Source organism: Triticum dicoccoides, chromosome 1A (assembly GCF_002162155.2).
Source record: "Triticum dicoccoides isolate Atlit2015 ecotype Zavitan chromosome 1A, WEW_v2.0, whole genome shotgun sequence".
NCBI classification, from domain to species: domain Eukaryota; kingdom Viridiplantae; phylum Streptophyta; class Magnoliopsida; order Poales; family Poaceae; genus Triticum; species Triticum dicoccoides.
The window spans coordinates 374283729-374294362 of record NC_041380.1 but is presented as its reverse complement, the minus strand read 5'-3'; the positions used below and the strand labels follow the sequence as shown (position 1 = coordinate 374294362).

Below are 10634 nucleotides of genomic sequence, written 5' to 3'. Positions count from 1 at the left end.
TCTTTTGGCACAAAACTTGCAGATTTCCGAGGTGACATCGGGGTAATCTATGCATAGGGGTTGATGCATGTTTTCGTCCTACTTTATCCGATAGAAATCTGGGGGCACTCTTTAAAGTTCTTTGTGTTGGATTGAATATTATGAATCTGAAGTTGTTTGATGCGTATCGTATAATTGACTCACGGATACTTTAGTTGAGATTGGAGTATCTAGGTGACATTAGAGTTGGTTGATGCGTATCATATGATATTATTTTAGTACAAAATCTAGGGTTGTTTGTGACTTTTATAGGAATAGCTCAATAGATTGATCGGGAAGAATAACTTTGAGGTGGTTTCGTACCCTACAAACAATTTCATCATGTGGGACCATCTCCCATTGGCCAAGCTACCCCGACCCTGTCGACAGTGCTTGGCCGGAATAAGATAAGGCGATGCCACCCAATTCATCTTGTCAGGGACCGTGGCTGCATCTACCACGTCACTCATGTCCTTTACAAGTCCCGCTCTGTCGCCTAGTACCCGACCCAACTCGTTTAATAACACACACACACACACACACACACACACACACACACACACATGAAAATGCCATTTTTTGGCATTTCTCCTTATCCATAATCGCTACATATATGTAGAAGCAATAAATATTGAACCCATGACTACCAATAATGTATAAAAACATCGCTAATAGACATTTCTCCCTCTATAAAAACTTTGGTGTGCACAATTATTTTAGTTGAAGTGTTTGAATCCCTGCAATTGATTGTGTGGCAGCGGTGGCGGCTTGGTACGGGATCTGGCCGATGGTGCCCCGCAGGCCCATATCTAGGCCCTTTGGGCCCAATCTAGGTTAGGGCGGCTGACTTGTGCTCTAGCATGTTGCCTCCGGTTGGACTGATGAGTGGCTCGCGATAGGGGGGGGGGGTGTGGCTAAAGCGTCGCGTCTGCTACAACGCGACGGCGGGAGCTTCACATGCCTGATCTAGTTCCGGCTAGGCAGTTGGCCTGGTGTGCTCCTCCCGCTGCGTCAGGTCTGCTATTGCTTGAACCAGTGGAGGTTGTTCCCTCCCACATGGCTGTGGTACTACTGCCCCTGTCTACGGTTGTTCCGTCTTGGTCCAGTCGGCCTCGCAGCGTTTGCCATGGTGAGACGTCCATGAGGACTTCGCGACTGTGTTGGCGCATGTTGGTGGGCGGCAAATGAGGCAGGGTCGATGGTTGGTCTGGGGTAAACTCGGGCATGGGCAACCCGGCCTGACGACCCGGCCCGAGCCCGGCACGAAAAACCCGGGCCGGGCCGGGCCGGGCTTGACGTTCGGGCCGGGCTCGGGCCTAGTTTTGCAGCCCGGAAGATAGTTCAGGCCGGGCTCGGGCTTCATTTTTTATGTATTTCGGGCCGGGCTTTCGGGCTTCGGGCCGGGCTTGCACGTGCGTACACTAAAAAACAACGTTCGGGCCGGGCTTTCGGGCTTCGGGCTTGACTTCGGGCCAGGCTCGGGCTTGAAACAGGGAGTATTTCGGGCTTCGGGCTGGGCTCGGGCTTGGGAAATGAAGGTCGGGCTTTTATAAGCCTGACCCGAAACCCGGCCCGACCCGACGTTTGCCCGGGTTTAGTCTGGGGCTGTGGTTGTGTGTGGAGAGAGGGTCGGGAGAAATCCCTGTCGATTCTTGCCGGTGCCAACGCGGTGACGCCTGTGGGCGCCGCCGACCTTCTTGAAGGGCGTCGGGTGAACCCCCTCCCCGCTCCCCTCTGTATATCGGGAGAAATCCTAAGACCAGTCCGGGCAGCAGCGTCGTCGTCGTACTCCTTCTTGAAGGTGTTACTTGGCACACGACAATTCGAATGCATAGAAGCGTGGTGGGAATCTTCCGAAGGACACATCGGTTGGGGAAAATAGCCGCTTTCGTCGATCTGACGTTGTTGGCATTTGTTTCTCTTTGTTTTCTCTTGTTTTTTTTTCTTTTGGACTTGAATGTGTTGTTTACCCCCATGGTGGTCTCGCAGTTGTATCGGATGGTTGCTATAATAAAAGCGGGGCGAAAGCTTGTTTCGAAAGAGAGTATTGAGTTGATACAACCAAAAAAGGAGAAATATTATGAAAACTGCGTTATAACGACTCTGAGTTTGAGCGTCGCCTCGATAGCCTTCAAAAAATTATGAAACACCCTTCATGCATGTTTTGAAGGTCTTGCGAAAGTTGCTTCTAGGATAGTCCATGTTGCGTGAAGAATTTAGGGATGGCTTCTAGGACAGCACATTTAGTTAGGGATGGCCTGGGCTAGGTAGGAAAGCTCACCTACCACCAAAAGTCAGCACGCCTCCTCGAAGCCACCAAGAACTGGCCCAAAGCCCAACGCCTAGGACAAAAAAAATCTGCTAGAACCAAAACAACAACGAGATTGCAGTCCGACAGACGGGCACAATCCCAGAATGCAGCAACCAATCAGAAAAGTCAGATTTCAGAAGCTAGAAGTCACTACACCTAGGATTTATTAATCCCCCAAATTATCATCGCAGCGAGCCAGCCTCCGCCTCGCAGTCGTCGCCGCGGCGAAATGCGGCGACCTAATGACGCCGGCAGCGGCGGCGACCCGGGCGACCGGATGCGCAACGACGATCCCGCCGAGTCATCCCGCGCGTTCGACGACGGCGGCGACGACGACCCTCAGCAGCCCACGCCGACGCGGGCCTCCTCCGGCGACTCGCTGTGGCAGTGGCGGAGCCAGGGCCTCTCCGAGGTGGTGCTCTCGTGGTCGGTGGACCAAATCCTCAACAAGGACCTACTCCGCGACAAGGTAACGACGAGCCCTAACCCCCCTTCCGCTCGATTTGTTGTCTGGCTACTTGGTGTGGGTTGGGCGAATGACGAACCCTAACCTCCGCGTGGATCTGAAGAAACATTTTAGTAGTAGAGTTCTCCATTTTTTTAGGGGAGCATAGAAGCACATTCATTTTGTGCCCTACGAATGGAAAATCTGCAATAGGACTGTGAGAAATCAAAATTCTTAAGTGCCTTAACAAGGAAGCCTAGTTGCTATGCTGTTTATTACTTATAATATGAACGGTGTTCTTGCCAATCGCCAAAAAAACACTATGGATTCATGGAATGAAATGTCATTACAGGTGTCCAAGATCCCAGAGACATTTAACAGCATGGAGCAGTACATGACATCGTTTTTTGGGCCACTTCTAGAGGAGGTTCGGGATGATATGTCTTCAAGCATGGAGGACATCTCTGGAGCTCCATATGCAAAAGTGCTATCAGTCAATGCAGTGAAAAAGGGGAAAGGACTGTATGAGATCAAGCTCGACAGATGGATGGGGGTGTCTGGTTCTGGAACTGATGGATATAGGCCGAAAGCAGCAGATGTGTTACTTATTTCAGAAACAAGACCAGCAAATAAATCTCATATTCTCAAACAGTCCAAATCCTGTGTCATCGTATGGATTAATAAGGTCCAGGGCAATAAGATGACCGTAAAGGCATCACGATGGATGGAGACTGGGGCTGATGGAGATGAACGGCACCAAATGGGTGTTAACAAGTATGAGAAGTTGTACACTGAAGAGTTGGATAAGTCATGGGAGATACTGGATCAAGAAGCAACGGCTCTGAAATCCAGAAACTCATCTATCAATGAAGAAATCAGAAAAGAATTACCAAAAGGTAGAAAGCCCCTTGAAAAGTGTAGTGATCTGAAGGAACTAAATGAAACAGGGATGTGTGGAAATTCATCAAGACGATGGTCCTTCTATGCTATGCACCTAACTAATATGGTAACATATGATCGTGTTTGGGTTGTGCTCCGAAGGGGGCTGACAATGGATACAAAAGTCATTCTGAACATGCTGGGCAAAAACAATAATGTAAGTCTTTCAGTTTCAGTGTCTCCTCCCATTATCAATTTGCACTGCTCAGGCGATTAAACTGCTTCGGCATGTACAAAATGCATATGGTATATTCATGTGATAATATGTATGTGTTTGGAGGTACCTAAGGATCATCAAGTTCCATATCTTTTATACCATGTGAATGAACTGCATACTTTGATACTAGTTCATCTTAACTTTTTTTTTTTGCGAGAATGGAAGAATACATGTATTCACTTACATACTATTTAAGCAAATGTGGAGCCTTTGTGTTACTGTACTCATAAATTTGCATAATCTTGTCGATGTAATAATTGATATATGATATATGGATATCAGAATTTGTAAAAGACTACTTCCCAGGTCATGCAGTATGGTCAATGTCATGTTCTTAATGTTGATTCGTTGGTGTCTGGTTTAGCTGTACAAGTTGTGACTTATTGTATCTCATCCCTATCATTACGTTGCCACCATTTAGCTTTATGTCACGGCCTTCATTTGCATTGTCATTTTTTACTTAAGTAGCTAGAGATGTTCTTATTGTAAAAGTTGAATGTGATGTATGCTTTGTCTTTCTGTTCCAGATTTCTCTTCTTTGTTTACATAGTCCCTCTATGCAACTGTTGTGTCCTTTTGCATTCTGTATTCAATGCTTATTTTATTTTTCTTTCATATTGACGCTGCAGGCTATTAGACATTGTAACTACTGCAGCAACAAATCACATGAGGAAATCAAGGATGATCTCTGCAATTTTAAGCTGAATGTCTCACAGCTTAATGCAATAGCAAGTTGTATTTCAGCAAGTAATTGTTGTCATAGATCTTCTGTGGGGCTAGTTTGGGGCCCACCTGGCACAGGTAAAACTACAACACTTGCAGTAACATTACACATGCTTCTGATGAAGAAACAGAGAATTCTTGCGTGTGCTCCAACCAACATGGCTGTCTTGCAAGTAGCTTCTCGTCTTATTGGGTTGATTGACGACTTCTCTCTAAGCCATCATTACTCCTTTGGTGACATCATTTTATATGGCAACAAGGACCGTCTGCACATTGGCAAGGAGTTGTCAAAAATATATTTGGATGATCGTGTCAAGAAGTTGCTGAGGTGCTTTAACCGAGAAGTTGGGTGGAAGCATTGCGTGGATTCTGTCCTAAAATTCCTAAAACATTGCACTTCTAGGTACAAACTGTCCCTAGATATACAAGCAAGCAGTGATGAATGCAGCCCTACTTTTAAAAAGTATTTTACAAGTAACTTCAGCAGTTTAGCAAAAGAATTGGTAGCTTGTATTGATACATTCTTCGACCATCTTCCAGCGGATACCCTAGGCAAGAACTTTGACAAGATGATGTTTGTGAAAAGTTTGGTACATAAAGTGCAGCAGTTATTCTGTGCAGATGATCTCTCTGATGATGATCTTTTTACAATCTTCAAGCCCTCCGATGAACTTTCTGACCCTTCTATTGGTCATCATGACCTGAAAGATGATGCAACCGAGGATCTTCCTGACCATGACATCTCTCTAGATAACCCTTCGGAGATAAACTCTATGTGTATTAAAACCCTGATGGATCTTTCAAAAATGCGGTTTCCTTGTGAAGAGAATGAATCTTCAGTCAGGGACTTGTGTTTGAAGCAAGCAAAACTCATATTTTGCACTGCTTCTGGTTCGTTTGAGTTGTTCAGGCTGCAAGGTGTGATGCCTATAAGCATCTTGGTTGTCGACGAGGCAGCACAGCTAAAAGAATCTGAATCGCTGGTTCCTCTCTTGCTTCCAGGAATAGAACATGTTTTACTAATTGGGGATGAAAACCAGCTATCATCATTGGTAAAGAGCAAGGTATTCTTTATTTATAAGAATGTGTGTCATATTCTGTTATCATCGCATATGTTACTGATCATTATTTCCAGACTTCCTTAGTTGCTGATACTTTGTACTTACTGCTACTTGCTAGATTGCTAAAGATGCTGACTTTGGCCGAAGCCTCTACGAGAGATTGTGTACAATGGGTTACACCAAGCACTTGCTGGAAGTACAATATAGAATGCACCCTTGCATTAATAAATTTCCGAATGCCAACTTTTATGGTAACCGAATTTTGGATGGTCCCAGTGTCAAACAGAAAGATTATACCAAGAATTATCTCCCTGGAAGTATTTATGGTGCTTATTCATTCATTCATATTGAAAATGATATGGAAATGCTTGATGACCTTGGCCAGAGCTCGAAAAATATGGTTGAGGTTGCTGTAGCAGCCAATATCATCGAAAGACTTGCGAAAGGTATATCCAAATCTTCACCTATCACATGTCATGTTGGATGAAAATAAGTACTGCTAAGCTTCAGGATTTGAATAAAGCTGATTACTTTCTGTGTAAAACTACTGTAGAATGCTGGGAGAAGAGGCAGAGAACCAGTGTTGGTGTAATATCTCCGTATACTGCCCAAGTGATTGCAATGCAAGAAAGAATTGGAAGAAAGTTTGAGAAACATGAGTTTCTGTCTGTTACAGTAAAATCTATCGATGGATTTCAAGGTGGTGAGGAAGACATAATATTAATTTCAACAGTTAGGTCCAACAAAGATGGGAAAGTAGGTTTTCTCTCTGATGCTGGAAGAATTAATGTGGCTTTGACAAGAGCAAAGTAAGATTTCTTAATTTGGTGATATTCAAGAATTAGTTTACACTTTACACTGCATTTTCATTTACATATCTCTGTATTTTTGCCACAGGCACTGCCTTTGGATCCTTGGAAATGGAGTCACTTTGCTTGCAAGCAATTCAGTATGGGCAGAATTAGTCAATGATTCGAAAAAACGTGGATGCTTCTTTGATGCTCTCAAGGACAAGCATTTAGCAGAAACAATGAGGCTTGCAATCAAGGTAATACCCTTGTGGTATGAAAAGAAATCTTGTTACAACACTGCTCTGCCACGAGTCTGGTGAACCCAATTTCCTAAAATAACCCAAACTAGGAAAAGGAAATGTAATTTAGTATGTATGAAAGCTTGAGCTAGGATGGATATGCTAAGTGCTAACTAATTTATTGTCTCTGATCCAGTGTTCAGCCACATTGTGTTATTCAGCAAAAATATCCTTCATAGTCTCCCGTATCCTAGACCGTAAAAGATTTGAGGATAAGAAAACTTGTCTTTCAAACCTCTGTTCTTCCAAATATACTTACATTAGTTCTTTTTTTTTTTTGCTCATCAGAGAAATGGCCGCACAATTGATGCTGCTGGAGTGTCATCATGGTCATTAAGGGCAAGGGGTGGTTCAACCATAGCTGGCAACAGCCTACCGATAAGACAGAGTCAGATTCCAGGTTCTGGTGGTGCACGGAGCATAAATAATTGTTATAATTGGCAACCAAACGGCCATGATTTGCGACCAAATTCTTGTCACCCAAACAGACCTATTTTTGTACCTTCCAGAGAGGACATTCACAGAACCCACTTTCAGCAGCACAGAAGAACCTTTTATGGCGGTGACTACAATAATCAATCACGAGGTATCCCTGTTGATCAATACTGGCCCAACAGGTACAGACCTTCCTGTGACAAACGTGGTGCTCCTGAAGGGTTTAGAGGACATGTTGAGCGGCATCCCGGGCAGCACTATCATAGCAGAACTGATCAAGAACCCTTGTGCAGTACTTCCCAAACAGCCAATGGCAGGTTTACTCCTGGATCAGTTTGGAGGGCAGAATCACACAACCAAACTAGTATTCTTGGTACATGGCAGCAACCTTCAGGAGGTCACTGCAGCAGGGACTTTCAGAACAGGACTGGTTATCCGTTACGGCCAGCTTCTTCGCAAAGAAGGTTCAGTTCATATGGAAATGCTGATCCTCACCTTTGGAGTATGAACAAAGAGAAGCGGCTCGGGAATCATCCACGAAGAGCACCATGCACATACAGGGGACAAGCACCCCACCAGGGAGTTGGTGCCCGAGTTAGAGACATGCCTTCATTTCATGAGAGAGCAACTAGGGGTGTCCGGCATGAGCATGCCAATAACAATCGGATGAAAGAACCTCATTGTTGGGGGCAGAATAGCAGTTCTGAAGCTGTGTCCCATGATTTGCCAGTTGCTGAGCAACGAGGGGTGAAAAGAGACTGGCGCAAGGCAGAAGCGTCAGATTCACCTCACCAAGACAACACAAAAATAAGACTTGCTGTCAAGAGTGCAGATGTACCTCACTGTGAAGCGCAGGATGGCAGCTCTGGAGCTGCATCCCAGAGACTTGCAGTTCCTGAGGAGCCTGAACGAGAGGGATGTAAACCAGAATCATCATATTCACCCCGGCAGGACAACACACTAGTGAGGCCCGAAAGTTTAGATCAACCGCATGGTAAGCCGCAGGATACCAGTGCCGGAGCCGCTCCCTATGAATTGCCTGCTCCTGATCAGCCTGAGATGAAACGAGAGGAGTTTGAAGCAGAACCGCCAGTTTCATCCCGCCAGGACAACACAGAAGCAAGCCCCGAAAGTTTAGATGAACCGCATTGTCAGTTAGAGGACACCTGTTCTGGAGCCGCTACCCCCCAACTGCCTGTTCCTGAGCTGGGACGCATGGATATAGACTCGTGCGAAGCAGAAGCAACCATTATACCTGACATTAACATACCACTTGAATTGCCTGCTCCTTATCAGCCTGAGATGAAACCAGATGAGTGTGAAGCAGAACTGCCGGTTTCATCCCGCCAGGACAACACAGAGGCAAGCCCCAAAAGTTTAGATGAACCGCATTGTCAGTCAGAGGACACCTGTACTGGAGCCGCTACCCCCCAACCGCCTGTGCCTGAGCTGGGACGCATGGACATAGACTCGTGCGAAGCAGACGCAACCGTTATACCTGACATTAACATACCACTGGAGAGCGTAGAACCAGATAACTAGATAGACTCTGAAGTTTGATATATGCTGCCTGTCCTATATTTTTTGCTGTGTATAGGCTAGTCATATCTTCTTCCCTTCTCATCTACGGAGTATATCGCCAAAAGGATAACTAGTATAAATGCAGCGTTATTATTTGTGTAGATAGGTAGATATTTTGATGGCTGTGGTGGGCAGTCCGGAAACCTACTTGAATTTTTTGTTTGTAGCCGGAGAAACAAGAGTGACTGAGTTTCAGGGCGGACTATTTGACTTGTGACATACGTATTCTGTTGATGCTTTTTCAGGCTTCAGCTGGTTAGGGAGTGGAAGTTGTCGGACGCGCTCCAGAGTTAGCTGTGGGCATTTCGTTGGGCTGTTGATGGCGTGCCAGACGACAGGGATGCGACTTTGGCCAGTTTGGTTGCCTAGCATGCACAAAAAATTCGGTCCTTGTAAAACTTAGAGCCCTGCTACACGTACGACAAAGTTTGTACAATCTTCATACGACGTCGTTAGTCTGTTGAATTTTGTAGATGGGTGAGATCATGTCGTACGAAAATCGTACGACTTTCATCGTAAGCACATCAATTTCATCTATATCTATATCTATACCTATACCTACTAGCAAATATGCCCGTGCGTTGCAACGGGAGACAAAAAATTATGGCTCGCCAAATGAGTATGACTCAATATCGTGATGTATGAGCATACTCTATTTTAACATAGTGGCTCACCATGTTGCCGTTTATTTATTTTTCTCACCCTAACCGATGATGGTCGCGATGTCCACGTGATCACAATGCATTCCGCGGTAATTCCAAGGCTATGAATTTGCCAGTGCATGCCACACTTATCATTATGTTGCGCAAGGGAACGTTTAAAACTTTAAAAACAAAACCTCATTGACCATGAACTACTCCCAACGCTAAGATATATAAAGACTTTCGAAAAACTAATCAAATCCTAGACATAAAATATTTTTGAATCAGTGAACAATTTTTCGAATCGACAATTTTGTTTTGAAATTTTTGATTTTCTCAAAAAAAATCATGAACATTAGTTTTGTTCACAATTTTTAAATGTATGAACCGGTTTCGAATTCATTAACCTTTTTTGACTCAACAAACATTTTTTTGAATCGACGAACTTTTTTAAAATAATTGGGGAACAAATTTTTATTTTTATTTTTGTGAATGGACATTTTTTTTCAGATTCCCAAATATTTTTTAAATACACGATCATTTTTTAAAAATCATGAACATGATTTTATTTCCCGACCATTTTTTCCAAATTGTGATTTTGTATAATTTTGTGAACAGTTTTGCAAAACCACCAACATTTTTTGAATCTGCAAAATTTTTATGATTTTCTAAACATTTTGGAATTCACATATATTTTTATGATTTCTCAAACATTTTTTTAAAAAACTCGCAACTTTTAGAATATTACAATCCCAAATTAATTTAAATAAGAAATAATAAAGAAAACAAAATGAGAAAAGAAAAGACAAAAAAGTAAATTGAAAAAAAGGGGAGTAAAGCTCTGCACATGGGCCGGCCCGACCCATGAACGCAAACATGGGTAGGACATATGTGAGAAAAGAAAGATAAAAATTGTGGAAGCTGGGATTCGAACCCTAGTCTCCTGGCTATGGGAGAAGATCAGCCAACCAACTCCTACTCATCATTCTATGACTTATTTTCGTCGTGCTTCTATATTACCACGAAGGAGGCGGTGATTTTTGGTCCGAAAACTTGAATCGTTTTCCTACTTATGGATGGCATTGGTGGGTAATTTTTACCAACTTATAAGGTAATTTTAATGACGGACGACCAGAAACGATAGCTGCTTTATTAGTAGGTAAAGATAAAGAT

At 43.8% G+C, this 10634-nt stretch overlaps 1 protein-coding gene across 1 annotated transcript; it reads left to right on the top strand.

Annotated features, from left to right (window-relative positions):
* Positions 1-2333: 2333 nt before the first annotated feature.
* On the top strand, positions 2334-9039 carry LOC119274229. Its single transcript, XM_037554897.1, has 7 exons — positions 2334-2798; positions 3127-3870; positions 4560-5717; positions 5833-6160; positions 6268-6523; positions 6612-6762; positions 7093-9039. The coding sequence occupies exons 1-7, from the start codon at positions 2559-2561 to the stop codon at positions 8779-8781; spliced, it is 4566 nt and encodes a 1521-aa protein (XP_037410794.1). The 5' UTR covers positions 2334-2558; the 3' UTR covers positions 8782-9039.
* The last annotated feature ends 1595 nt before the right edge of the window (positions 9040-10634 follow it).